This window comes from Arvicola amphibius, chromosome 1 (assembly GCF_903992535.2).
Source record: "Arvicola amphibius chromosome 1, mArvAmp1.2, whole genome shotgun sequence".
Taxonomy (NCBI): Eukaryota; Metazoa; Chordata; class Mammalia; order Rodentia; family Cricetidae; genus Arvicola; species Arvicola amphibius.
The window spans coordinates 98762510-98790000 of NC_052047.1; the positions used below are offsets into that span (position 1 = coordinate 98762510).

At 58.5% G+C, this 27491-nt stretch overlaps 3 protein-coding genes across 8 annotated transcripts; 2 read left to right on the forward strand and 1 right to left on the reverse strand.

Moving 5' to 3' along the window:
* Positions 1-1347: 1347 nt before the first annotated feature.
* Tjp3 (tight junction protein 3) lies at positions 1348-16228 on the forward strand. Of its 4 annotated transcripts, none has more exons than XM_038332773.1 (21): positions 1348-1762; positions 6342-6398; positions 6476-6585; positions 6964-7066; positions 7878-8205; positions 8804-8907; positions 9103-9262; positions 9441-9549; positions 9673-9734; positions 10005-10071; positions 10261-10417; positions 10830-10938; positions 11872-12112; positions 12483-12694; positions 13211-13306; positions 14356-14426; positions 14658-14868; positions 14956-15056; positions 15296-15556; positions 15664-15710; positions 16014-16228. In XM_038332773.1, exons 2-21 carry the CDS (start codon positions 6351-6353, stop codon positions 16114-16116), a joined length of 2700 nt encoding a protein of 899 aa, XP_038188701.1. In that variant the 5' UTR covers positions 1348-1762; positions 6342-6350; the 3' UTR covers positions 16117-16228. The 4 variants fall into 4 exon arrangements, with proteins under 4 accessions (XP_038188701.1, XP_038188712.1, XP_038188681.1 ...); XM_038332784.2 differs by lacking the exon at positions 1348-1762 and adding an exon at positions 4536-4708 and having other exon boundaries at positions 15973-16228; XM_038332753.1 differs by lacking the exon at positions 1348-1762 and adding an exon at positions 4536-4708.
* Positions 16187-22374, reverse strand: Apba3 (amyloid beta precursor protein binding family A member 3). 3 transcript variants are annotated; one of them, XM_038332817.1, is made up of 12 exons: positions 22235-22374; positions 20692-20980; positions 20290-20445; positions 20168-20207; positions 18094-18239; positions 17922-18008; positions 17678-17839; positions 17405-17575; positions 17064-17276; positions 16817-16936; positions 16593-16730; positions 16187-16386 (listed from the first exon to the last, which is right to left on the reverse strand). In XM_038332817.1, the coding sequence occupies exons 2-12, from the start codon at positions 20863-20865 to the stop codon at positions 16315-16317; spliced, it is 1479 nt and encodes a 492-aa protein (XP_038188745.1). In that variant the 5' UTR covers positions 20866-20980; positions 22235-22374; the 3' UTR covers positions 16187-16314. The 3 variants fall into 3 exon arrangements, with proteins under 3 accessions (XP_038188745.1, XP_038188725.1, XP_038188735.1); XM_038332797.1 differs by having other exon boundaries at positions 20290-20980; XM_038332807.1 differs by having other exon boundaries at positions 20290-20980; positions 22156-22325.
* A 1915-nt stretch (positions 22375-24289) lies between these two features.
* Mrpl54 (mitochondrial ribosomal protein L54) lies at positions 24290-26768 on the forward strand. The gene is made up of 3 exons (XM_038345917.2): positions 24290-24446; positions 25696-25861; positions 26401-26768. Exons 1-3 carry the CDS (start codon positions 24329-24331, stop codon positions 26531-26533), a joined length of 417 nt encoding a protein of 138 aa, XP_038201845.1. The 5' UTR covers positions 24290-24328; the 3' UTR covers positions 26534-26768.
* Positions 26769-27491: the final 723 nt, after the last annotated feature.

Here is a 27491-nt window from a genome sequence, read left to right on the forward strand (position 1 = left end):
GTGACGCAGACCGCTAAACCAATCAGAAATCGGGACGGGGCTTAGGGCGGTGCCTACTCAAGGGAGTTGCGAGCGCCCTCAGGTGTCCGGAGCTGGAAGAACTCGTGTTCACGTGCAGTTCGGGGGCGGAGGGAGGGACTTCGGTAGGGGCGGGACCTAACCAATCAGCGATCAGAGGCGGGGCTAAGGTGAATTACGACCCAGCAGCGCCTCCAAGCGTCCATAGAGGGAAGACCAGAGCAGCGAATGTTAACCAAAGCACGCAGAGGTGGAAGCCTGCGAGGGGCGGAGACAGGAGCGGGGCTTGGGGGTGGAACCTAGTGACGGGAGGCTCAGGAACGCTCCAGGCGGAAAGCAAAACTCTGAACCAGACACAAGGCCAGTCTGGTCTACCGCAGCAGCAAGTTCTTGGTCAGCCAAGGCAACATAATGGTACCCTGAAATAATGTATTATTATTTATATTGATAATGTACATTATAGTGTAAAGCGATAAAAAATAATAGCAGTAAAGAACACTTCCACTCCTAAACGTAATAAATTTCTTTGAGGCAGAGACTCATATAGCTCAGGCTGCTAGGATAATAACCCTGACTCTCCTGCCTCAGCTTCCCCTGTGCTAAGGCAACAGGTGTGTCACTAAGACTGTTCCACCAGAAAGACGCACCGATAGAACCGAGTCAGCCTGACTAATGCTAGTGCTGCCAAACGTCCTGGAGCCTCAGAATCAGCGTCTGCGGAGAGCCGGCTAGAAACCTGAAGCCTTCCTGCCACAGAACTACACCCGGTAAAAGCTGAGAGTCTTGGGGAATCACAGGAAGTAGTGAGGTCATGAGTACTCAAATCAAGTGGAAGCAAATTAAAAATAAACAAAACAACAACAACAACAACAAATTTTTCCACCTGAAATTGGAAAGTCACGAAGGAACAAGAGACAGGATCTAGACATAGTGAAGTCAATACTGATACAAAGGATAATGATCTTGGGAGAGGCTCCAGGGGTGGAATCTCCCTAGAATCCTTCAGTGAAAGACTGGGGCGTGGTCAGGGTGGAGCCCCGCCTAGAATCCTCCAGTGAAGGGCTGGGAGCGTGGTCAGGGTGGAGCCCCGCCTAGAACCCCCAATGAGGGGGGCGTGGTCAGGGTGGGGCGCCATCTAGAATCCCCCAGTGAGGGGCTTGGGCGTGGTCAGGGTGGAGCCCCGCCTAGAATTCCCAGTGAGGGGCTGGGGGCGTGGTTGTGGGCCCCCCACCTAGAACCCTCACTGAGGGGGCGTGGTCGGGGTGGAGCCCCGCCTCGAGTCCCAGGGCACAGCTCAGCCATAAGTCCGGTTCTATTTGGTGTCAGCCCAGCGGGTGGGTTGCACAAAGGACACAGCCCCTTGACACCTTAGTGCGCTCAGTGTTTTCTGAGCGCCTTCTCTGTAATCCCCGAGGTTGGTGCCGTGGGGTGCATTCCTAGGTAGGCCTCTGGGTGCTCTGGGGTTAAGGCCTGTCCACGTGAGAGTACCTTGCGACAGAGCCACACGCCCTCCCACCTGCGGGCGGCCTCCTGCACTCACCATTGCCCAGTGTCGCCAGCTCCACCCGACACAGGGATGCGCCCGCCCGCGCGTTCGCTGTGTTATGCCAGGGCAGCGCGGTGAGCAAACAGGTCATCCGGCCTGAGCAGCCAGCTTGGGTCTCCTCCCTGCCACCCATGCCAGACGTGCATCCAGGACCCGGCTGCTACCACACACCCTGCCTCCGCTCAGTCTTCCAGACGGGTAAGTCTCCAGCCAAGCTCACCCGGAGGGCCACATGCATGCAAGTGACCCCGCCTCGGGCCCCCAGGACCCCCAAGTTGGCTCTGAGTGCTCCTCGGGGGAGCTGGAAGCCGCCATTCTGCGTGGGCATCTGACACAGTTTCCGAGGCTTTGCGCGGCTGCAGTTCTTGCCCTGGCACCGTGCCTGGGACGCTGCAGCCGAGCCTTCAAAGGGTCATTGTGAGCGCAGGTGCTGGCCAGGGAGGTGGGGACAGCGAGCTGGTCCCTTATTCCCTAGCCCGTGAGGGAAGTCTGGTGGACTATGTCCGGGTTTTCCTGGAATTCTCCCAAGGCTCACCCCGAATTCCCAAGGCAGAGGGGTGCCACCTGTCCTGGGTTACACACTGTGGGGACCCAGACAGGACAGGGCTCGAATTGTGTGCTGAGGGGCATGGCAAATGCCTGACAGGGAACAAAGGGGGCCACAACAGGAATTGATTGCTTCTGGGTCATTTGCCCCCAAACAAGGAAGGAATGAAACAATTCCTTCAGGAGGGTGTGTCCTGCCACCTGAGGTGACTTTATTCTGGACCAGGAAGGCTCAGGTTGCAGGGTGGGTCTGGTGTTGTAGTTTCAGCTGTAGGCCACAGTGTTAGTCCAGCCTCAGTTTCTTATTCTGCACCACAGAGAAGCCAAGGCTACACTCACAGATGCTGGGGCAGCAGGTCCCCATTAGCCACAAAGTGAACTGAGAGACCCACAGAGGGTCAGCCACTTCCCTGGGGATGCATAGTAGAGTAAGACTGTCCCCGAAGGAGACATTGACCCCTAAGACACTGTCCCAGGCTCGACATCTAGGAAAAGTCCCTGTCACCTCCGTGCAGGCACTTCCGTGTGGCCCCGAGTCTGGGGAAAGTCCATGAAGAGAATTTGGGCTCTGTCCTTCCTCCTGGGCCTGGCCGGGTGCCAGGGAGGCAGTGTTTGCTCAGGGTAGAACCCAACACCCTTGGGCATGGCCAGGTCAGTGGGGCAAGCGGCTATGGGGACAGGCTGCCTAAGCAACGACATGCGTGGGTTTATTGAGCGTTTACTGTATGCCGCCAGGTATATCGGGAGCAAGGCTCAGAAATTCAGTTTTCAGTTTTTTTGGAGACAGGATCTCAGGTAGCCCAGGATGGCGTCTGTCTCCCTAAGTAGCCAAAGGTAACCTTGAACTCGTCACCTCCCTCCGCCAGCCCTGGCTGCGCACATGAGACCCTGCCCAGAAGTTTAATTACTGAAGTGGCTCTCGGAGCTACGAACCGATTTTGAGCTAGAGACACTGTCCGTCAGGCTTTCGCCCATGAGTCCTCCTTATTCCTCAGGGGCCTTGCGTCCAGCTGTACCCCTGAGCTGTGCCCACTATTCAGAACGCACAAACGGCGCGGTGGTACAGACAGCTGCAGACTGAGGGATCCCCTCTCCCCCGGTTCTACATGGTGAGCTCTGGGCCAGCCTGGCCTACGTAGTGAGACTAGAAACAACAGAACCCCCAATCGACAGGGAGCTGAGGAAGACCGCAGACTGACGGCTGCTGGGGGGACAGGGACCCAGTCTAGACCTACGACGCCCAGTTCCACTCCTGAGCTCCGCGTGCCCCCTGCTGGCCGAAGCTGGAATTGCAGTCCCAAGTGCTAGCCTTTCTGAGAAGGGGAAACTGAGGCAAGGAATGATGCGGCTGGGGTTCTTTCTGGAGTCCCGCTTGCTCCAGGGTTGGTCTCCGGGCTCGTCCATCCCGGCGGCCCCCACGCCCCACCCCTCTGCACAGCCAGACCCTGGCCTGAAACGACAGAATATGCCCTAAGTGACTCAGCTTCGTAAATGTTCCTCTAAACCTCGGAAACAGGTGCAACTGTCATTCCCATTTCCAGATGGGGAAACTGAGGCACAGACCCACAGTCCACCCGCCCACCCTGCCGTGCAGGACGTGCTCTTTGGTTTTAGCTCGGAGACCTCGTGGTCAGCTCCACCTTGACCGACCCTGCAGACCGGTCTCGGCCTCGGTCCGGACGCGCCCTTTGACCTTGGGCTGGGCGGCTACCCCGGACGCCGGGAGACCGGGAACCTGACGAGGGTCTCACTGTAGCCTAGGCTGGCCCGGGCTCACTCTGCCCCGAGGGGGCTGTGCAGTTCCCGGAGCCACCCGTGGGCGAGGGGGATTCGAACTCGGGTCTTCGCGCTCTCACTGCAATCGCGCCGAGGAGGCGGGAGGAGATCATCGCTGCCCCTCCCCGCCCCCCCCATCTCCGCAAACTCTTAACTGAACTTCAGAACCCCATCTGCCACGTCCCTGCCCGCCACACGCCGGCCTCCTCGCCCTCCGCGTCCCGCCAACCCGGGTGCACCCCGAGCGCGACGGGTGGGACTCATTAGCCCGGGCCGTCCTCTCAGCCCCGGCCGCCGGCTCAGCGTGGCTGTGTGGAAAGCCGGGACCGGATCGCGGGTGTGGGGACCGGAGTGCCGGGGCGGGTCCAGTGGGGGCGTGCCCGAGGGGCGGGACGTTGTGGGGGCGTACCAGAGGGGCGGGGCCTGGTGGGGCGGAGTGGCGTGCCGTGTCCGGCGGAGGTGGGGCCTGGTGGGGGTGTGCCGGGTGGGGCGGCGCCTGGTGGGGCCGCGGGGCGTGACTGAAGGGGCGTGGCCTTGTGGGGCTGCGGGAGGGGGTGTGTCCGGGGGCGGGGCCTGGAGGTGGGGCCTGATGGGGGCGTGTCGGGGTCTGGAGGGCTGCGGGGCGGGGCCGGGCGGGGCGGGACCTGGCGGGGCGACCAGGGAGGAAGACAGGTGCGTCAGGAGCGCCGCCCGACCGGTCTGCGACCCTCCTGGCCTCCGGTTGGGGCGGACCAACGGTCTCCAGGCCCCTCCCTCTCCACGGAGGGGCGCTGGTTGTCGGGTTCCAGGCCCCCTGTTTGCACCATGGCGGTGAGATTCCAGGCGAGTAGCTCCGGAGCTCAGGGGAGGGAACGGGAGTGCGACCCAGGCTTTCCAAACCTTGTCTGCCTGCTTAACAGCCGGGGAAACTGAGGCCCAGAAGTGGGGCCTAGCCTGGGGCCGCGTAGGGCGATAAAGGTGTGATCCCGCCCCCGAGAGCCCCGAGTTCGAATCCCACCGCGACTGTGAGACCCGCTCGCACGTGATAGATAATCGGGCTTTGTTCTGTTCTTGGCCGCTGGCATTTATAGAGCACCGACTGTGTACAGACTTTCAGGAGCCTGGAGGGCGGGGTGATTGTAGCCGGCTCTGGGGACCCTGGGGGACTTTGCTCTTCAGGAGTGGAGTCCTTCACTCCCCAGAAGGATAAACTGAGGCAGCAAGCCCCGCTGCAAGCTTTGTGTCCGCCTGGGAGGAATGACCTCCCCCGGCCCCGCCCCACGGACCTGTTCCTAGCCCTGCCCCTCCCCCTGCCACCTGGCCCGCAGGGAGGGACGGGCAGGGAGCCAGTGTCCCCCGGCCGCCTGCGCGCCTGCAGGTGACATGGGCGGGGCGGAGGGGCTGGGAGCGAGTGGGTTTAAACCGCCCTCCTCTGGTTTTCAAGCATTCGTTCCTAGACCCTCCAGCCCGGCCTACCGCCAGCGCCCAGAGTCGGGGCATCCGTAGAGGAAACGGGATTAGATTGTGACACCCCAGACTCCAAAGGGGGGTGTCAAATGTGCGTGTGGGAAGCAGAGGAAGAGACCGTGGTCCTGGGGCTCTGAAGGCTGAATAGGAGTTTGCGGAGGGCTGTAGCTGCTAGCAGGTCGCCTGGGCTTCCTGATGGCTGGTCCGGAACTCACTGCTAAGCGAAAGGGCGAGAGCCTGCGGGGGACTGCGGAGAAATTCGTGGGAGCATCAGGGACCGGCAGCTAGGCTCGGGCTAATCCTTACGGCTTTGGCCAGCCCCGGAGGGTTTTAGACAAAGCCTGGCTACCCCCAGGGGACCTGCCCACACCAGCGGGGACAGGCTCGGCAGGTCCGGACAGGCCCGGCCACCTGCCTCCCCTCCCCCAGCATCCCAGGCACCCTCCGGAGCCTTATCTTAAAGGAAAGCAAGAAATAAAAATTCCACAGCCGGGGACCTTTCCCAGCGCTTGAAGAAAGTCAGCAAGGGTTTGTGGTGCCTGCAGCACCCAGGAGCTGAGGCAGGAGGATGGCCATGAGTTTGGAGCTACCTAGGCGACGGAGCTAGAGTCCCACGCCAGCCCCATCCCCAAAAGCAAACTAGAGCCCAGGGATCAGAACTGGGAAGATGTGGGGGGGCGGGGTCACACAGCTCAGCAGAGGGGGTCACACAGCTCAGCGGGGGGGGGGGTCACAGCTCAGCAGGGGGGTCACACAGCTCCTCAGAGAGGGGGTGTGGGCGGGACAGGTTGGGTTATGTGACATTAAGATGCCATCCTGAAGGTTTTAGCTCTCGGAGTGCGGGAAGGGGGGCGTACCCCAGGGCCACCTCGCCCAGAAGCCCGGCAGGCAGATCTGGAGGAGGGGCCCAGCCTGTGAGCTGGGTTTGGGGGCAGGCAGGACTCCCTTGTGGCTGCAGCTGAGGAAGGTGGTCTTCTCAGGCCCCATGAGCCTGTCCCTGTCCCCGTAGGTGGCAGACATGGAGGAACTGACCATCTGGGAACAGCACACGGCCACGCTGTACAAGGTGAGCTGCGGCCTGACCCTGACGGAGGGGGAGCCCCTGGGCCCGGGAAGTAACGCCCTGTCGTCTGTGTCCCTCAGGACCCCCGCCGCGGCTTCGGCATCGCCATCTCTGGAGGCCACGACCCCGACAGCAGATCCGTGATCGTGTCCGACGTTGTGCCCGGAGGCCCGGCCGTGGGCAGGCTCCAGTGAGACTCGGAACGCGATGGGGGCGGCGGGGGGCAGCATAAGGGCCAGAGAACACCCGGCACCTGTAGCTCCGTCAACAGGGCCTCCTGTCCCTAACACTTCCCGGTCCCAGAGGCAGGGCAGAGCCCCAGGGCAGGATGGCAGGGAACTGTAACAGAAAGATTGCAAGCAGGGTTCCAGGAATCCGGTGGACAGAGCCATGGGTGGTGGAGGGAGGGAGAAAAAGACACACAGAGAGACGCAGAGACAGAGAGAGAACACACGGGAGGGCAGGACGGGAAAAACAAAACATCTACTTAGAACCACTCTGGGTACACCAAGGAATGGCCACGGGATGGGTGCAGCCCTGAGCTTCCTCACTTGGGCCACTCCCTCAGGACCGGGGACCACATCGTCATGGTGAATGGGGTCTCCGTGGAGAACGTCACGTCTGCCTTCGCCATCCAGATTCTGAAAACCTGCAACAAAACGGCCAACATTGTGAGTGGGCATAGGTTGGGGAAACTGAGTCCACGTTCAATAAGCCAGGAGGTCCTGTGATACTGGAGGGAGCATATATAATTCCGTTAGCATGTTTATCTGGAGGTGCTGGGAATGGAACTCAGGATAGGGCACACTGAGTCTGTGCTCAGCTCTGACCACGCCCCAGCCTGTCACTGGGAATTCTAGGCGGGGCTTCCCCATGACCACGCCCCCATCCCCCTCACTGGGAATTCTAGGCGGGGCTCCACTCTAACCACGCCCACAGCCCATCACTGGAAGAGTCTAGGCAGGCACAGCTCTCTTTTTCCTTTTTATTTTTCTCAATCTCTTTTCCGGAATCTTTCATTCTTTTTTGTTAAACTTATTTATTTTATGTATGTGGGTGTTTTGTCTGCCTGGACATCTCTCTGTCCACCGAAAGAGTACACACCATGAGACCACAGTCACAGACAGTTGTGAGCTGCCATGTGGGTGCTGGGAACTGAACTCGGGTTCTATGAAAAGGCAGCCAGTGAGCTAACTGCTGAGCCCCCTCTCCAGCCCCTAATTTTTAAGTCTTGATCCTCCTGCCTCAGTCCCTTGTATAGTCAGAGTGGCCATCCTGGACTGATGGGCGAAGGACCTCCTCCTGCGTAGCTGGTGTGCTGGGGAAAGAGCCCACAGTTGTGCTCATATGGGGACCCCCTCCTCCACAGAGTCACACACGGGCCCAGTCAGATGACAACTTTGGTGCTGAGCCCAGAGAAGGGCTGGATTCCCTAGGGTCCACTCTTCCTGCCTCTTCTGATGTCTCTCCTCCCTCCCACAGACAGTGAAGCGCCCTCGTAGGGTGCAGCTACCTGTCACCAAGGCCAGCACATCACCGGGCCACCAGCTCTCAGACCGGGAGGAAGTTGACCATGGCCGGGGCTATGAGGGCGACTCCTCCAGCGGCTCTGGCCGATCTTGGGGTGAGCGTTCTCGCCGGACCAAGGCAGGACGCCGTAGCCGCGTGGGTAGTCACCGGCACCAGAGCTCGGGTGGTAGATCTGAGCCCAACGGACTGGACCTGGTATCTGGCTACAAGCGCTTGCCGAAGCAGGATGTGCTCATGAGGCCGCTCAAGTCCGTGCTGGTGAAGAGAAGAAACAGCGAGGGTGAGGGGACTGGGTTGGACCCCAAAACAGAAAAAAAAATCCTCAGGCACTGGGAACATGATGGATGCCCCCCTACCTTCCCTCCACCTAGAATCCTCCAGTCAGGGGGTGTGGCCAGGGTGGAGCCATCACTCAGTAGAGGCGTGGTCAGGGTGGACCCCCGCCCACTTTAGAGGCTAAAGCAGGAAATTTTATTTTTTGTTTTGTTTTTTGAGACAGGGTTTCTTTGCAGTTTTGGAGCCTGTCCTGGAACTAGCTCTTGTAGACCAGGCTGGCCTCGAACTCAGAAAGATCCGCCTGCCTCTGCCTCCCGAGTGCTGGGATTAAAGGCATGTGCCACCACGACCCGGCCTGGAAATTTTTTTTAAGACTTATGTATTTATTATTATGTGTGCAGTGTTCTGCCTGCATGTGTCGCTGCAGCCAAAAGAGCGCATCAGATCCTATTACAGATGGTTGTGAGCTGCCATGTGGGTGCTGAGAATTGAACCCAGATCCTCCGGAAGAGCAGTCAGTTCTCTTAACCTCCGAGCCACCTCTCCAGGATTATACGTTACTTCAATGTCAGGTTAAATGATCTTGGTCTTCTCCCCTCTAGAGTTCGGAGTGAAGCTGGGTAGCCAGATCTTCATAAAACACATCACAGATTCTGGCCTCGCTGCCCGGAACCGCGGGCTGCAGGAAGGAGACCTTATCTTGCAGGTGAGGCCAGGATTATGCTTCAGGTGGGGAAACTGAGGCTAAGGCGGGCAGTGGCGTGCTCCCAGCACCAGGAATTATTTCCAATCCTCCTCTTGTCTGTTTCGGGATCCACTCACCAAGCCAAATGTTTCCAGTCCCCCCTCAATCCCATGCTGCTTCTTGACACTCGGGTTTATTTCTACCGATCCCTTTCAGATCAATGGGGTGTCAAGTGCGAATCTGTCCCTGAGCGACACACGGCAACTCATCGAGGAGTCAGAGGGGGAGCTGACCCTGCTGGTGCTGAGGGATAGCGGGCAGTTCCTAGTGAACATCCCTCCCGCAGTGAGTGACAGCGACAGCTCCCTTATGGAAGGTGAGGAGGGCAACTCCAAGCTTGGCTCCCGGAGATTCAGAGAGGGATGAGAACTGACCTCAAGCCTTGCAAGTCCACAGTGGCATAGCTGGCTCTTCAGGGCCTGCGTGGTTCCCAGTGTGACAATAACGCCATGACCAGGTGTGACCCTGGCTTACCCGCTGCCCCTCCTCTACAGACATCTCAGACCTGACCTCGGAACTGTCCCAGGCGCCCCCAACCCACATCCCTCCGCCACCTCTGCAGAGTCAGCGGAGCCCCGAGGCCAGCCAGCCAAGCTCTCCGATGTGAGTGCAGGGTGGTAGCTGTGACAGGCCAGACCCTTGCTCTACCTAGTTGCAGAGGTGACCCTATGTCTAGGGGGGGCCATGCAGATGCACCCCGACTCACTGGGCTCTCGTTTCACCCAGGGAGAGCCCGCAGCCCCGGAGGCGGGAATGGTCAGTGGATTCAAGAGCCATTGCTGAACCAGGTGAGCACTCATTGCTGGACTGTTCCTCACCTGCAGCAGCCACGCTAAAAGCCCGGCAGGGAGGGGAGAGGAGGGACTGGGGGCGTGGTCAGGTGGAGCCCCGCCTAGAATCCCCAGTGAGGGACTGGGGGCGTGGTCAGGGTGGAGCCCCGCCTAGAATCCTCAGTGAGGTGCTGGGAGGTGGAGCCCCATCTCGGTTGGCTCTTTGCTCTGTGCAGTATTTGTATGCTCTGAACGAATGAAGGCTGCTGGTTTCTCGGTTTCTCGTAGAGTATCCTGGAGAAAGCCGCTATGACATTTATCGGGTCCCCAGCCAGCAGAGCCTGTCAGATCGCGGGTGGGTATATCAGATGAGCATGTGATTCCGGAGGTTTCACATCCTTCAGCTGTCCTCCCAGCCCATGTAACCCCAACTCCCTGCTTGTGGAATGTCAGCAACTGTCATCTGGACTGTTTGGGAAACCGAGGCCTCTAGGGGTGAGGGCACCCACCACCACCATGGCCTGATCACCCTCCTCTCTGGTAGCTACAGCCCCGACATGCGTGTCGTGCGCTTCCCCAAGGGTGCGAGCATTGGCCTGCGGCTGGCTGGCGGCAACGACGTGGGCATCTTCGTGTCCGGGGTGCAGGAAGGCAGCCCAGCCGACGGTCAGGGCATCCAGGAAGGGGACGAGATCTTACAGGTGACATGGGGACAGCTGGCCCCGGGAATGTGGCCCTGGGTCCTCCTGGTAGCCCAGGCTGGCCTGCAACTTACTATCCCTGAATCGTTGGGATCACAGGCCTGCACCCCAAGCCTGACTTTCCATGGGTGGCAGGGATTCGAATTCAGGTCTTCATACTTGCATAGCAATCAATTCCCCGCTGAGCTCTCTCACTAACCCCTAGAGTTTTTACATGGTGATGGGATGGGGTTGGGTCCCTCAACACGGTCTGGGGCTTTCAGACTTGGCTGTGTGTACTAAGCCTGGCTCCTCCCTGGGTCTGTATGACACTCAGCCGTTTGGTGAGATCCGGTCACAGAGACACTGAGGAGGCAGTGGCTCAGGTGCCAGCTCCACCCTCTCACCCTCACCCCCACCCCTTTTCCGGCAGGTGAACGGCATGCCATTCCGGAACCTGACCCGGGAGGAAGCTGTGAACTTCCTGTTGGAGCTACCGCCAGGGGACAACATGGAGCTTGTGACGCAGAGCAAGCAGGACAGTGAGTGTCCCTGAGGTGTCCCCGCAGGCACCCGGACCCCCCATGAAAATCCAGACACTAGCCAGGTGGTGGCGGCACATCACCCAACACTTGGGAGGCATGTGCAGGCAGAACTCGTGAGTTGGAGGCCAGCCTGGTCTACAGTGTGAGTTCCAGGACAGCCAGGGCTACAGTGAAACCCTGTCTCAAATAAAAAAAACAAAAAAACAAAAAGCCAAACTCTAAGCCCTGGACCAGCTATGGGGATGTGGAGACAGGTGCATCCCTGGGGTCACCGCCAGGCTGGCAGAGCTGCTGAGTCCAACCTCAACCTCTGGCCTCACCGGCCACCATGATAGCGCGCACCTTTAATCCCAGCACTTGGAGGCAGAGGCAGGCGGCGAGTGGAGTCCAGCCTGGTCGACAGAGAGAGTTCCAGTACAGCCAGGGCTACACGGAGAGACCCTGTCTCGAAAAAAATAAAACAAAGGGGTCTGGAGAGATGGCTCAGCGGGTTAACGGCACTGGCTGCTTTTCCTAGAGGTCCTGAGTTCAGTTCCCGCCCAGAACCCACATGGTGGCTCACAGAGATCTGTAATGAGATCTGGGGTGCAGGCAGAGGTAGAACACTACATACATAAGAAATACATGAATCTTAAAAAAAAAAAAGCTGGGTGGTGGTGGCGCCCCCCCCCCCCTTGGGAGGCAGAGGCAGGCAGATCTCTGTGAGTTCGAGGCCAACCTGGTCTACAAGAGCTAGTTCCAGGACAGGCTCCAAAGCTACAGAGAAACCCTGTGTCGAAAAACCAAAAATAAATAAATTAATTAATTAAATTAAATAAAACAAAGACCCAAAGCTCCAGGCCCCGCAGGGACAGCAAGCTGTGAGGTCCCCAGGGAGGGATGGGCCCCTGAGGAGCTCGCGAAGACACCCTCCCCCACCTCTGTCCTCAGTCTTCAGGAAAATGGTCCAGTCCCGCGTGGGTGACTCCTTCTACATCCGCACGCACTTCGAGCTGGAGCCGAGCCCACCCTACGGCCTGGGCTTCACTCGTGGTGACGTCTTCCACGTAGTGGACACTTTGTACCGTGGCTCGGGGTCTGGCTATGGTGGTCGTGGTGGCCTCTGGCTGGCCGCCCGCATGGGCAGAGATCTCCGAGAGCAAGAACGCGGTGTCATCCCCAATCAGAGCAGGTGGGAGGAGCTCCTCAGGCTCGCGCCTCAGTTTCCCCATTTGCCTAGGGCTCCCTGGGATGAGTCACAGTGGTGTGGGCTGGGGAGTGTGCTGCAGCCACTGTATACTGAGCGCAGATATGGCCTTATTTATCCATTGATTTCTGAGGCTGAGTTTCTTCCCAGTATCCAACTCCTCCCGGGTACCAGCATCCAGAGGCCGCACATCCCTTGGCTTGTGGCCCCATCTTCTCTTCAGAATCAGCAGCGCAGCCTTTCCTGCCTTCCTCTCAGGACCCACCCCGGACGTCCCCAGTTCAGGGTCCTCAGCCTGACTCAGTCCTGCCTCTCTAGGCCGTGTTCTGCCCCTCATGTCCCCTGTGCTCCCCAGGGCAGAGCAGCTGGCCAGCTTGGAGGCTGCGCAGCGGGCAGCGGGCGTTGGCCCAGGCGCCCCCTTGGCCTCCAACCCACGGGCCGAGTTCTGGCGGCTCCGAGGTCTCCGCCGAGGGACCAAGAAGACTACACAGCGGAGCCGCGAGGATTTGTCGGTGCTGACCAAGCAGGGACACTACCCGCCCTACGAACGTGTGGTGCTGCGAGAAGGTGGGTGGTCGTGGGAGGGACCCTCCTCACCAGGTCACAGGGCCTCAAGACCATTGCCTGCCTTCCCCTCGGTTCTGTTGGGTGGCACAAACCTTTCCCCCACCTTCGAGACCAGCCTGATCTACAGAGTGAGTTCCAGGACAGCCAGGGCTACACAGAGAGACCTTGTGTCTAAATAAATTACTAAAAATCTTAAGAAAAAAAAAACCTCAGACATGTTTGACTCTATCGGCCCAACTGTGCTCAGTTGACTGCTCCTCAGGAGAAGAAGGCAGACAGATGGTATCTCAATAAAACTTTATTTATAAAATCAAACCAACGACCAGACACAGTGTGACTGTAGTTACCTGCCAGTCTGTTCCACATCTAGTAGTCCCAAATAGGATCAGAAACAAAACAGAACTTCTTTGTTTGCCGGTCTTGAACTTGCAGCAATCCTCCTGCCTCAGCTTCCCAGGCTTCTGGCTTGAGCACCCTGACCCTGAACCTGACCTCGCCACTTTCTCCACTTCCCAGCCAGCTTTAAGCGCCCGGTGGTGATCCTAGGACCGGTGGCCGACATCGCCATGAAGAGGCTGACAGCAGAGATGCCCGATCAGTTCGAAATCGCAGGTAAGACATGGCATGAGGGCAGCCATGAAGGGGGTGTCCCACCCTCTCCTCCACCCGTGCCAGGGCCAGGCAGCATCAATCAATGCCAGCTCCCACCTGCCTCCCAACCCCCACCCGTGCCTGGTCCAGACAGCATCAATCGATGCCAGCTCCCACCCGCTCCCACTGCCCCATCCCCACCTCTGCCAGGCCAGACGACATTGATCAACCATAGCTCACGACAACCACTGCACTCAATGCCAGGGCCAGACATTGTCAATCGATCTGGGCGCAATTTGTTGGCCTCTGGGAACTGAGGCAAACACACCGCCTTCTCATTTGCTGAAGAGTTGTTCAGTTTTTTTTTTTTCTTTATTTTTAAAATTTTGTTTCACTCTTAACTACGGACGTTCATACATCATCCCACCTGTGATCCCTGCTGCTTCAAGGCTGAGGCAGGAGGATGGCAGGTTTCAGGACAGCCTGGTCAACTTAATGAAACTCTGTATTCAAATCATGTCTCCATCCCAGCATAAACTGGGCCTGCCATCAGGCGTCCAGGGTCAGTGCTGACTACATAGAGGCCAGCTTGGGCTACATCAACTCCATCTTTTAAAATATCAAAAGGGGAAACCGAGGCCCGTGGGTGTGGCTCAGGAGTGAGTGTTTAGCGGTGGGGTGGCTCTAGGGGGCTGGGGAGTCTTAGAGGGCTCCTCACACAGAGAACCAGATAGAACAGATTGCTCAGAGAGGAGGCCCCTGGAAGATGCTGGGTGGCGTTCAAAGGGCAAAGTCACCTGCAACCCCATTAGTCATCAGGAAATACAATCGCTGGGGTTGATGTGCGGATGGACGGAGAGTCAGGCCCCAGACAAGCACATGGTGGAGGACTGTTACTCAGCCAGGAAAAAGAAAGGAAGCCCAACGGGCTGTGGGGTCCTACTTCCGGGAGGTCCCTGCAGTAGGCAGAGCCACAGGAAGTGGGAGGGTGGGAAAGGGGCTGGGGTTGGTGTGCACACCCTGGTGGGGGACACCGTGGGTGACATCAGCCGGGTTCCCTGCCTCCTCAGAAAGCGTGTCCCGGACTGACAACCCATCCAAGATTATCAAACTGGACACGGTGCGGGTGATCGCCGAGAGGGTGAGCACGGGCATGGGGAACCTGAGGCGCCGCATGTGCACGGAGGGATCCCCTCTGGGGCAGCGGTGCCGCTGCGGGCTCCTGCGGGACGCGGGTCTCAGGTCCACACCCCTGAGTCCGCACTCTGGAAGGACCCAAGTTCGAATACCCGGAGCCGTACACTTGTGGGGGGATCCGGGTTCCCAGCCACAGCGGACCCCTCACCTGCCTCTTACCCCGCCCGTGACCCAGGACAGGCACGCGCTCCTGGACGTCACCCCCTCAGCCATCGAGCGCCTCAACTATGTTCAGTACTACCCCATCGTGATCTTCTGCATCCCCGAAAGCCGCCGGGCCCTGAAGGCTCTGCGGGAGTGGCTGGCCCCTGCCTCCCGCCGCAGCAGCCGCCGCCTGTATGCGCAAGCGCAGAAGCTCCAGAAACACAGCGGGCACCTCTTCACAGGTGCAGGGGTGGGGAGGGCAGTACGCGCGCGGGGGGGGGGGGCGTGTAGAGGAGGCGCCGGGGTGACGTCTGCCCCCGTCTTCGCAGCCACCGTCCCCCTGCACGGTACCGATGACTCCTGGTACCAGGAGATCAAGGCCGTGGTGCAGCAGCAGCAGACGCGACCTATCTGGACTGCAGAAGACCAGGTGCGGGGTGCGGAGAAGGGAGGTCATAGCCTGGGCAAACCCCATAAGTAACCAGGTTGTGGCTTCCAAGTATGCAGTAGCCAAGATTTTGCTTGAGCAAGCTCCTGCCCTTAGGGCTGGACTTTGGATCCGGGACTTTGTAGGATTCATAGAAGTTGGCCGAGCATGGGGTAATGGAGGCTGGCATTGGGGCTGGGACCTTGGTTTCCCCTAGGGTCACAGCATCCTGTTCCCCACAGCTGGACGGCTCATCCGAGGACCTTGATCTGCCGGGCCGCGGCCTGGATACCAGCTCTGGGGACCTCAGCTGTGACAGTCGGGCCAACAGCGACTATGAGGACACGGACGGCGCCTACACAGACGGCGAGGGCAGCGGGCCCCAGGACGCCGATGAGGAGTCCCCCGTCCCCGCTCTGGCCCGGTCTTCGGAGCCTGCATGGGTGGAAGACCACGAGGGGCTGAGGGGTCACGGGGGGATCACCGCCGAGTTTGAGACACAGGTGGGCACGGCCCCGCGCGGTGGGGGAGTGGGACCCTCCTGTGCGCCTGGTCACCCCCCACCCCCTCTGCGTATGTCAGCGGGTCACCGCCTTTCTCTTCCCTCCAGGCTGGCAGCCGCCATCCTCAGGGCCAGTGGCACGAGGACAGCATGCGGTAAGCGCCCTTGAGGGACGCAGGGCCACTCCGCACCCCACGCAGTCAGGACTTGAGGACAGAGTCCTCAGGGATGAAGGCCTAATGAAGAAAGGGCATTGGGGCTGTGGCTTCTCAGGATGTGTAGGAGTTTGCTTGCAAGTCCCAGCCCACAGTTAAATATCGGGCCCTGCCTGGTGGGGTCGGCTGGACAAGGTCACATTGTGCATCCCCACCTCCTCCTCACCGCGCACCCTCACCCCCTCCCCACCGTCCTCCCCAGCACGCACCCCATCGCCGCCCTGCACCCACTTCTGCCTCCAGGACCTACGAGCGCGAAGCTCTAAGGAGGAAGTTCACGAGAGCCCGGGATGTTGAGTCCTCCGATGACGACGCCTACGACTGGGGCCCAGCCACCGATCTGTGACCTGTGACCTCAGAGGTCACAAGCCCTGCCTCCTGCTCCCTGGAGCCTCAGTTTCCCTTGTAGGACCCAGAGCCTCTGACCATTTAATAAACCTTAATTTTCTTTAACATTAGAAAGTAATATAAGGCTGAGGATTCTGGGGTCCCTGTGGGTCGAGAGAGGTGGTGGCCGGGACGAAGGCACGCGAGGGCAGGGCGGTCACAGGTACACCGGCTGTTCCTGCCCCGTGAGCAGCCGGTAGGTGGCAGCTGGCATCGTCTTGATGTGAATCTAGGGGTCAGGGGTGATGGGTTACAGATGAGGTCAGGGAATGGGGCAGAGGTGAGGTGCAGGGGTGACAGGCTTAGAGGTGAATCGGGGTGATGGGGTCAGGACGATGGGGCAGAGGTGAGGTGGGGTGACAGGGTGAGGGGCAGGGGTGACAGGCTTAGAGGTGAGGTCGGGTGATGGGGTCAGGTGATGCCCCCCTCTCGCACCTCCCGCGCCTCAGTGAGCAGCTGGATGATGCGTGCGTGGGGCATGGCCACCACGCTCTGCCCATTGACCTCGATGATGCGGTGTCCCACGCGGACACCCCCGCGCTCGGCCGCACCCCCACGCAGCAGACTGCAGATCTGGGGGGAGACACGGCACTCAGGACCCATCCCTGGGCTGTGGGCTAGCCTCCACCCCACACCCGGCCTGGAGGTCCCAGCCTCACGATGCCATCCTCCACGCAGAAGCCCAGCTGCTCGCGCACATGGGGCCGCCGGATGACGGCCGTGGTGACCGGAGGGCAGTGGATGATACTCAGTGTCACTGACGAGTGTCGCCGCACCTCCTGAGGGACCCACCGTGCTGTTTAGGCCTCCGCAGGCCTCAGTCTATCCACCCGCCTATCCCTCGGGCGGCGTGGGGCTGTGATCAGTGGCACCCCTGGGGCTGGTCCCCACGGAACCGCGACTCACACGCACGGCGGCCTGGCAGGCGGCCAGGGACAGCCCCACCAGGCTGGTCCCATTGATGGCGGTGACACGGTCCCCGATGCTGAGGGCCCCGGAGCGCTCGGCAGGGCCCCCGTGAAGCAGGTTGGCGATGACAGCGGTGGGCAGCAGGGAGCCCCAGCCGGACTCAACCAGGGCGACGCCCAGGGCCTCTCCCGGCCTCTTCTGGATACAGACCTGGGGGCGGGGCCGCGTGGGCGGGGCTCAGGGGGCGGGGCCTAACGAGGGCCCTCTGTAAGACAGGGGCGGGGCCAGGCTTTGGGGCGGGGTGGCGGACTTGCCAGCGGACCCGAGCCCTCACTTACCTCCCTGCAGTTCTGGCTATTGCAGAAGTGGTCCAGGTCGCCATTGTGCGGGTGGCTGGCAGCATCCGAGGGCCGCATGCCCACTTGGCTGGGGTCGATCCCATTCTCCTGCAGGAACTGGCTGTAGGCAATGCTGAAGGCCTGGCCGATGGCCTGGGCGATAAGCTGGGCCTGTGGGAGGACAGCAAGCTCCTTCACATCCTACAAAGCCCCAGTTCCAAGGCCCACACCTTCAAGAAACCTCAAGGAGGGGGGCAGGGCTTGGCTGCTTACATCCTCCGAATGGAAGACATGGCACAGCATCTTGTAGAGACGCCGACTGCGGTCCTGGGGAGTGGTCCTCCTGGCCATCCGTCTCCGGGCCATCACGACCAGCACCGGCCCGATGTCCGCAATGTAGGAGATGGTCTGCAGGGCGTGGTCCATCAGGGCGTCCTGTGGACACGTGATGAATGGGCTGGGGACCTCTGGAGATTCCCGAGAGTCCACCACAGCCAAAGCCTGGCCCTCTGGGTACCTGTGAGTCGGCGGCCAGCACCTTGACCCTCTTGGTGGAGATAAAGATGTCCACCTCTACCATTGGTTGGGTCTCACCTTCGGGGGCCTGTGTGGAGGGGGGTGGGTCACGCGGATTCGCGGCCATTCAGGACACCACGCCATGCAGCCCCAGCAACTCCACCCTGGCTCACCTTGACGCGGTCCACAGCCTCCTGCGCCTGCGCCATGCGCGTGCTGGGCGGCGGGCTACGCTCTGACAGCAGCTGGGTGGAGCCCAGATATTTCGCAGTGAAGATGACACCGTCCACGAGCTCCTCGTGTCCACAGGGACCTGGAACTGCGGGTGACAGCGAGGGGCACCTTTAGGCCAGGCCTGTCCCGGGGATTAGTATAGGCTAGACCCGTGGTGCTCTAGACCTGTTCTAGAAGGATCCACGGGGCTCCAGCTCCAGTGTAGGCTAGCCTGTTGTATACCTGCCGCTCCCAGAACTCCTGGGAAGCATCACCCCTACTATGATGCACCCTCAGCAGGACCCGGGGCTCACGGACCCCTCTTCTAGACTAACCTGACTGGGCTGAAAGCCAATGGCCTCACTGTGGTGTCTCAAACCCCTAACATTCCAGAATTGGGCAGGGGCCAGCAAGATGTCTCAGTGGGGTACAGGGCGCTCTGCAGCCAAGCACGACAACCTAAGACAACCTGGGACTCCACATGATGGGTGAGAATCGCCTCCCACACGCCATCCTCCAAGCCCCTTCTTTGTCATAGCAATAAAATGCCAAAAAGGAAAAAGAAAGAGGAGGATCAAGGTCATTTCTTTCTTTCTTTCTTTCTTTCTTTCTTTCTTTCTTTCTTTCTTCCTTCCCTTCTTTTCTTTTTTCTTTCTTTTTTTCAAGACAGGGTTTCTCTGTAGCTTTGGAGCCTGTCCTGGAACTAGCTCTTGTAGACCAGGCTGGCCTCAAATTCAGAGATCCGCCTGCCTCTGCCTCCCGAGTGCTGGGATTAAAGGCGTGTGCCACCACCACCTGGCTTCAAGGCCATTTTCCACAGTGACCTAGAATTCTCTCCAGACAGCCCAAAAAATCCACAGCATCTCAAAGCCCGGGTCCTTGACAGCCCTCAGGCAATTCCGCCCAGACCCTGTGAGCTGCGATGCTGCTGAGACCTGGCTATTCCCTGCCCCCGGCAGCCAGAACACTCTTCCACCCCAGTCTTTCCAGGCTCCCGAGTGCCAGGATCCCTTTCCATCTGAGCTGCAATGCGGAAAGACCCTTCCTCAATTCCACACCACTTTGGTTTTTAACCCTGGGCCTATGGAGCTCAGACCAGTATGGAACCTGCCATCCCGTCCCAGCTTCCTATGTGCTGGAGTCAGGTGGTTGCCAGCACGCCCAGATGCTGACCTGCAACTTCCAGGTCACCCTGAAGCTGATGTAGGACCCTGTTCTTTCTGTGGTTCTAGAACATTCAGTCCTATGCAAAACTGGGCAAAACCATCAGCTTGGACATTCCTGAGATAAATCATAGGATTAACCACAGTCCTAGAGTCTTCTGTGATGCAGGACCACACGGACTCCCTGGCTCCTTGAGTGGGCAATGAGGATTCGAACCCAGGTCCTCATGCTGGTGTGCCATGTCTACTCAGATGCCTCCCCAGATTCGAACACAGGTCCTCATGCTGGTGTACTGTATCCACTCAGATGCCTGCTCCCAGATTCGAACCCAGGTCCTCATGCTGGTGTGCCATGTCCACTTAGATGCCTCCCCGGATTCGAACCCAGGTCCTCATGCTGGTGTGCTGTGTCCACTTAGATGCCTCCCAGCCCTCAAAAATTCGCACAAAACTATAAATGCCTTGCCAAATGGTGGTGGCGCACACCTTTAATCCCAGCACTCAGAAGGCAGAGGTAGGTGGATCTCGGTGAGTTTGAGGCCAGCCTGGTCTACAAGAGCTAGTTCCAGGACAGGTACCAAAGCTACAAAGAAACCCTGTCTCGAAAAATAAAAACAAAACAAACAAAAAAGTCCTGTAAATATCATCTTTAGGTCCTAGGAGCACCCTCCCGCAGCAGCCTGGAGCTGGCCATGTTGTGGACAGCAGTTTCTAGGATACTTTCCATCCTATATCTCATCTCTAGCCATCCAGGGTCTCATTCAGCCATCCTCTCTAACCCTGCATCCTCACTGGCAAACGTGTCAAGTTTGGGAGTCTGGATGTGGTCTGTTCTAGAACATTCTGGTCCTGTGTGAGAAGGGGCACTTACCCTCTGAGACAGCAGGGCATGAGGCCAGGGTCTCAGGGCTCTGGAAGATAGAAGAGGGACAGGCTGGGTCCCCGGGCTGCGCTGCAGGCCCCCAAGGTCAGGATTCATGGGTTGGATGTTACCTGGGCACCCACAGGGGGCTCCTGCTGTGTCACCAGGGGCGCTGTCTCCAGCCAGGGCTCTGGGGAGCTGCTGGAACTCCTGCTGTCTGCTGGCTCTGCCGACACCCCCTCCATCCACCCTGGGGATCCTGGGTCCCTCTCTGGCTCTTCGGGCGGCTGCAGCAAACGGGGTGTGGTCTCTGGGTGGTCTGGGGGTCCCGGTTGGGCAGGCAGAGATGCCTCACACCTCAGCAGACCCAGAAGGTCATCCCCGCCCACGTCGGCGGACAAGAGCCCACCAGTGTCTGTGCTGTCCTGGGTGGCCAGGCCTTGGCCAGTGGCAATGTGCAGGGGACAGGGCTCTCCATTTGGGAACGGGCCACCCAAGTCACCAGGCAGAGCTTCCAGCCGCTGGACCAGCACCTGCACACCAGATGCATCCAGTTCCATCTCGCTCAGGGAGACAGGTCCTCTGGGTCCCGAGGCCCACTGGGTACTGGAGGGGTGGTCCTCAGGGGGCACCCTGGGGCCTTTGGTCTCCTCCAAGTCCATGGCTGGGAGCCCTAAGGGGTCCTGGGGGTCAGGCAGGTACTCCATGTCTGGGACCCAGGTTCAGGCTGGCATCATCACCAGGCTGAAGAACAATGGTGATAGGTGTAATCTCTTAGGAAAGCCACGATCCAACAGGTGACAGGTTCAGTCCCCATGGGGCCTGCACAGGAAAAAAGTCCCCATTTCACACAGTAGCCAACCAAGAACTCAGGCACTGACCCTCAGAACTCAGACTCCGGCCCCCAGAACTCAGGCACTGACCATCAGAACTCAGGATCCGGCCCCCAGAACTCAGGCACTGACCCTCAGAACTCAGGTTGCGGCCCCCAGAACTCAGGCACTGACCCCCAGAACTCAGGCACTGACCCTTAGAACTCAGGCACTGACCCTCAGAACTCAGGCTGCGGCCCCCAGAACTCAGGCACTGACCCTCAGAACTCAGGCTCCGGCCCCCAGAACTCAGGTACTGACCATCAGAACTCAGGCTCTGACCCCCAGAACTCAGGCACTGACCATCAGAACTCAGGCTGCGGCCCCCAGAACTCAGGCTCTGACCATCAGAACTCAGGCTCTGACCCCCAGAACTCAGGCACTGACCCCCAGAACTCAGGCTCCAGCCCCCAGAACTCAGGCATTGACCCTCAGAACTCAGGCACTGTCCCTCAGAACTCAGGCACTGACCCTCAGAACTCAGACACTGACCCTCAGGACTCAGGCTGAGTCCCCCAGAACTCAGTAACTGACCATCAGAACTCAGGCACTGACCCTCAGAACTCAGGCTGCGGCCCCCAGAACTCAGGAACTGACCATCAGAACTCAGGCTGAGGCCACCAGAACTCAGGCACTGACCCTCAGAACTCAGGCTCTGACCATCAGAACTCAGGCACTGACCCCCAGAACTCAGGTTCCGGCCCCTAGAACTCAGACTCCAGCCCCCAGAACTCAGGCACTGACCATCATCAGAACTCAGGCTGCGGCCCCCAGAACTCAGGCTGCGGCCCCCAAAACTCACGAACTGACCATCAGAACTCAGGCTGCAGCCCCCAGAACTCAGGCACTGACCCCCAGAACTTTGGCTGCGGCCCCCAGAACTCAGGAACTGACCCTGAGAACTCAGTCACTGTCCCTCAGAACTCAGGCTGCGGCCCCCAGAACTCAGGAACTGACCCTCAGAACTCAGGCACTGACCCTGAGAACTCAGGCTGCGGCCCTCAGAACTCAGGCTGCGGCCCCCAGAACTCAGGCTGCGGCCCCCAGAACTCAGGCACTGACCCTCAGAACTCAGGCACTGACCCCCAGAACTCAGGCTGCGGCCCCCAGAACTCAGGCACTGACCCTCAGAACTTTGGCTCCGGTCCTAAATCTCAGACACTGGCCTCGGGTCTCCCCGTCTGGTCCCGCGCGGGCGCAGTACCTGTGCCTCCGCCCCGGACCGGGATGACTAGGTCCGCCCGTCCTTACTGGAGACTCAGCAGCTCTCTGGTATCCCAGCTTTGGATCCGGATCACCAAGCTGTGCACCTCCCAGGAATATTGCGCACGCGCAGCCTCACGCTGCCTGCTGGGAAATGTAGTCATTACTGGCGATATCGGCAGACAGGGGCACAGTGGGGTTGTAGCGTTAATAATAGAGTAGCACGGGTTCGAACCCCAAGACCCCAGCAAACTGGCTTTTCCTCTAAAACGGGGTTCCGCATCACTCCCAGGTGCAAACAACTGAGGTGGGACAAGGGAAGAGACACGGCAGGGAACTAGAAAAGGGAACAACGACCCTTGTGGGCAGGAGTTGGGTTTGGAGTGACACATAATGTCGCAATCTAGATTCGAACTGACGCTGGATCTTACACCACGGTCCACAATAACAGTCCCTAAGTTGACTGTAAGAGGGCAGCGGGTTAGGGTGTAGTAATGAGTCTATTTCTTCTTGAGACATAGTCTCATGTAGCCTCGCCTGACCTCGAACTCCTGATCCTTCTGCCTCAGCCTCCCAAGTACCGTCAGCCTGGAACAAAGGACTTCTACCGAGCCCCGGTCACCACCTCCACTTTCTTCTTTATTACAGGCCTGATTATGTAGCTCAGGCTGGCCTAGAACTCACAGGGATCCACCTGTTATGCCCAGATCATGGGTTCCCCCCAAAACCAACTAGAAGACCGAGTCCTGTGTGTAAAAGCAAAGAGCCTTTATTCTTACACATGCTTGCAAACTCAGTTTCTCCGTGTGTCCAGCATATTGAGTGATCCGAGAGCCCAGGGCTCAGTTAGAGTTGGGTTTTTATAGTAGTAAGGGTGGGGATGAGGAGTTTCTGAGGTTCAGAGCCTCTGACTGGATGAAATTTGTCTAGGGGTGTCCTGGTAAAAAGCGATGGGTCTGTTCTGGTGGTGCCTGGGTGGTCTGTTTGTGGTCTTTATCGAAACCAGGGTAAACTATTGGGCTTGTCACGGCTGGGTCCTACTACCTCCCACGCGCTGGAACTAAGGTGGAGCTCACCACACTCGGCCACCTTCTGTTTAAGCCAAGGTGCCATATAGCCCAGGCTGACCTCAAACTTGATGCGGAGCAGAAAGTCACCCTGATCCTGATTCTCCTGCCTCCATCTGCCATGGATTAAATAAAAAAGCTGCAGGTTCCCGAGTGGCTGCAGCAGGCAGCTGGCCATGAGACCACGCTGCAGGTCTCCGCAGGCGGCTGGCTGGTCTGGGGCAGGGAGACATGCTGCTGCGCTGGGCAAGAGACAGAGCCATGGATAGGCATGCCATGCAGAGTGAGATTGGATATTTAATTACTGGACTATGAAGAAGAGGAGGTGAGCAGAGAGGCAGAAAGAGAGGCAGAGAGAGAGAGAGAGAGAGAGGGGGAGAGAGAGAGAGAGAGAGAGAGAGAGAGAGAGAGAGAGAGAGAGAGAGAGAGAGAGAGAGAGAGAGAGAGAAGCTGCCTCTTCGAGAGGGAGATAGAAAAGGAAAAGACCCAGGCTGCTAACAGAAAGATCTGCCTGTCTCAGCAGGGGGGAGTGGGCGTGGCTTGTCTCTTAAAGAGACACCATCTCTCATGGCAACAGACTGGGTTTTGGTTTTGGATTTTTTGTTGTTGTTGTTTTGTTTGTTTTTGTTTTTCGAAACAGGGTTTCTCTTTGTAACAGCCTTGGTTGTCCTGGCACTCATTCTGTGGCTCAGGCTGGCCTCGAACTCACAGAGATCTGCCTGCCTCTGCCTCCCGAGTGCTGGGTTAGAGTGCAACACCACTGCCCGGCTTGTTCTTAAACTTTCAAAAATCCCACATGGAATACAAGTACGAACTTAATGTGACATTTTAAGTAGATGAGGATCTAAAGACAAGAATTTCTTGAAATACTCTTTGAACGGGTGATAACTACGTGAGTTCAAACTAGTCACTAGCCGCCCAATGCTACGACTACATTTCCCAGAAGGCAGCAGGCGCCGCCGACGCCCTAAAGCGGCCCCGGAGCGTGACGTAGCCCGGAAGCATGCACGTGCGAGCCGGCGAGCATTATGGCGGCCACCTGTCTTTTCGGAGCTTCCCGGATGTGGGCCGGCTGTTGGCTCCGGGCTCTCCCGGTCCCCGGAGGACCTGGAACGCTCTCCATCCGGGACTACGCCAAGAAGCCAGGTGAGGCACCTCCGGAGGAACCAACGTGGGCACGGTGCGAGGCCAGGAGAGTCCGTAGTGCGCAGGCGCGCTGCTGTGGGAGGCGGGGCTCCGGGAACTGCTACTGCGCAGGGCAGGGAGGCCAGAGGCGCCTGCCGCTGCGGGACGCCTGGAATACCAAATTCACACGCAGAAATTGAGTTATTGCTATTTTTTAAAAGATTTATTTATTATGTTTACACCGTTCTGCCTGCGCATCATCTACACACCAGAAGGGGCACCAGATCTCAATGTGTGAAAGTGCCTTCCGGGAAAGCCTGAGTTCGATCCTCAGAACCCACGTAAACGTGGAAGGAGATGGCCGACCGCACAAATGCGCTACTGTGCCCCCCCACGTGATAATTCTTAAAAATTACGTTTTGAGGCTGAACGTGGTGGCCAATACCTTTAATTCCCTCACTCAGGACGGAGAGGCAGAGGGGTTTCTGTGAGTTACAGGCATTCCAGGAAGACCACATCTCAATAAAATACATTTTTAAATGTTTTATTTTTCTGCCGGGCAGTGATGGCGCACACCTTTAATCCCAGAACTCATGAGACAGAGGCAGGCGGATCTCTGTGAGTTTGAGGCCAACCGGATCTACAGAGTGAGTTCCAGAACAGTCAGGGCTACATAGAGAAACCCTGTCTTCAAAAACAAACAAACAACAACAACAAAAAGACCTTTTTTTGATGTTCCAGGAAAGCTGCATAATGATATCTTGTCTTTAAAAATAAATAAGTTTTGTTTGTTTATTTTTGGCACAGGCAGCCATATACGCCACGCCAGCATGGAGTCGCCGAGCCCTCTCGCTATCGCTAGCCTTAGTTTTTATTTTTTTATTTTATTTTTTATTTATTTATTTATTTATTTATTTATTTATTTGTTTTTCGAGACAGGGTTTCTCTGTGGCTTTGGAGCCTGTCCTGGAACTAGCTCTTGTAGACCAGGCTGGTCTCGAATATTTTTTTATTTTTTTGAGCCAGGGTCTTATGGTCCCCCAGCCTCAGTTGAGACTTCTGGGCATGGGGTAACAGGCACATACCATCCTGCCCCCATCACTGAAAGGAAGAGGGGCTGAGTGGTCAGGCCACACAGTCTCGGGCCAGGGGCCAGGGGACCCTGTTATACCTGGTGGTGTCCGGGGTTGCCAAAGCCAGGAGGCCTCACAGAGGGAGGCATGTGGGCAGGGCTGGGCAGCCTACAGTGACCTGAACTCGCCCTCTGCAGTTATGAAGGGCAGCAAAGGTGCCAAGGGCAGCGTGCCTGCTGAGGCCCTGAAGGACCCTGAAGTGTGCACAGACCCCGCCCGGCTGACCACACACGTCATGGGGGTGAACATCTACAAGGAAGGCCAGGACGTGGCCCTGAAGCCAGACTCCGAGTACCCCGAGTGGTGAGTGTGGATGGCCACCTGGCCTACAGGGGCATCCCGGGGTCTCACCCACCCTGGTCCCTGTGGACGCCAAGCCCTGGTACTCCTGCTTGCAAATGGGGAGCTGGTACACAGGACCGTGTGTCCCTGAGAGCAGAGGGGGCAGGTGGGGGACTTTGTTTTCCTTGACAGAGATTTAAGGCTGTGTCTATTCTTGGCTATCCAGACCCTGGTATCTCCTGGAGTGAGCTGGGGACCAGACAGTTAGCTGCACGGGCCCGTGTGGTGGGGTCACATTCCCAGTACACTGGGAGAGACAGGGACGGCGGGTGCAGCCTGGGCTGTCAACCAGATTTTGAGTTTCCACACGGAGCCAGGGTCAAGTGTCTGGAAGGCGTGGCCTGGGCAGATCCTGGAGCAGGGCCCAGCCTGCTCTGGGGCAGTAGTAGAGACCTGTGGCTGGAACAGGTGGGGACCAGGGCAAGAGCCAAAGCCCTAGCTCAACACTGCCTACACCCCGGAGCTGTGGGGTGGCCATGCAATCTTGACACTCCCCCCAGGCTATTCCAGATGAACTTGGGTCCCCCCAAAAAGCTGGAGGAGCTGGAACCCGAGTCCCGTGAGTACTGGCGACTGCTGCGCAAACAGAACATCTGGCGTCACAACCGGCTAAGCAGGAACAAGAAGCTGTAGGGTGAGGATGGAGCATCTCATAGGAAGCTGCCTGGCCCTGGCCAGCGAGAGGGCTCGGCGGGGAGCGGCGCTCACTGCCCCACGTGAAGACCCGAGTTCAATCCCCAGAACTCGCATGGTGGAAGGGACAGAACTGATTCCTGCAAATTCTCCCACCTCTGCGTGTGCGCTTGGCAACGCAGGCCGTATGCACACAGACACACACACAAACACAATAAACAGGTATGGAAACAAATGACTGACAGGAACCTGTGGCAGTGAGCTCTGTCTAGGACTCCTCGGCTCCAGACCTTGATGGGCAGGCGGGCTGGTCCTGGGCTTGGCTCCAGGCCTTCAGGCAAGGCTAAACCCAAGTGTGTCAACACTGAGGGCTGTGACTCAGCCTGGTCTGGGGCCTCCGGGTGGAAAGGGGCAGCATAGCCCCCCATCCCGGCCAGCCAAAGGGAGCTACGCGCAGGGCTGAGTGCTGTTGCCTTCCATCTGGGATTTGTCTTGCTTGTCCCTCGTTGGACCCCAGAGCTGAACCTGTCTTTGCCACCTGGGTCATGAGCCAGTGTCATGTGGCCCGAGTTCCCCTCAGCTCCCCAGGTGGCTCTCTGTCCAGCTGAACTACGAGAATGGGTGAGATTGCGTGCGGGGAAAGTCCTGCACAAGACGGTGCAGCAGGCCACATAGACACCAAGGTGACAGGGCCTGCTCCCTGGGACCAATTGGGTGGTTCTGCTGTCCTCCTGAGCCTCACTGGAGGGGTGTGAGGCCCTGTCTATACAGTAGGAGTCTATGGAGCCTTTCTTGGCAACAGCCATCTTACCCCAAACACCTTGTGGCTCCTCAGGTTCTCCAGGCTCTTCCAAAGTTAGACTAGAGCCAGGCTGGTGCCCCTGATTCCCCCACCTGCCTCCTGCTCTCGGCAGCAGCCGCATGGGCTCCAGCACTCCTCCACTGGGGACACAGCCTG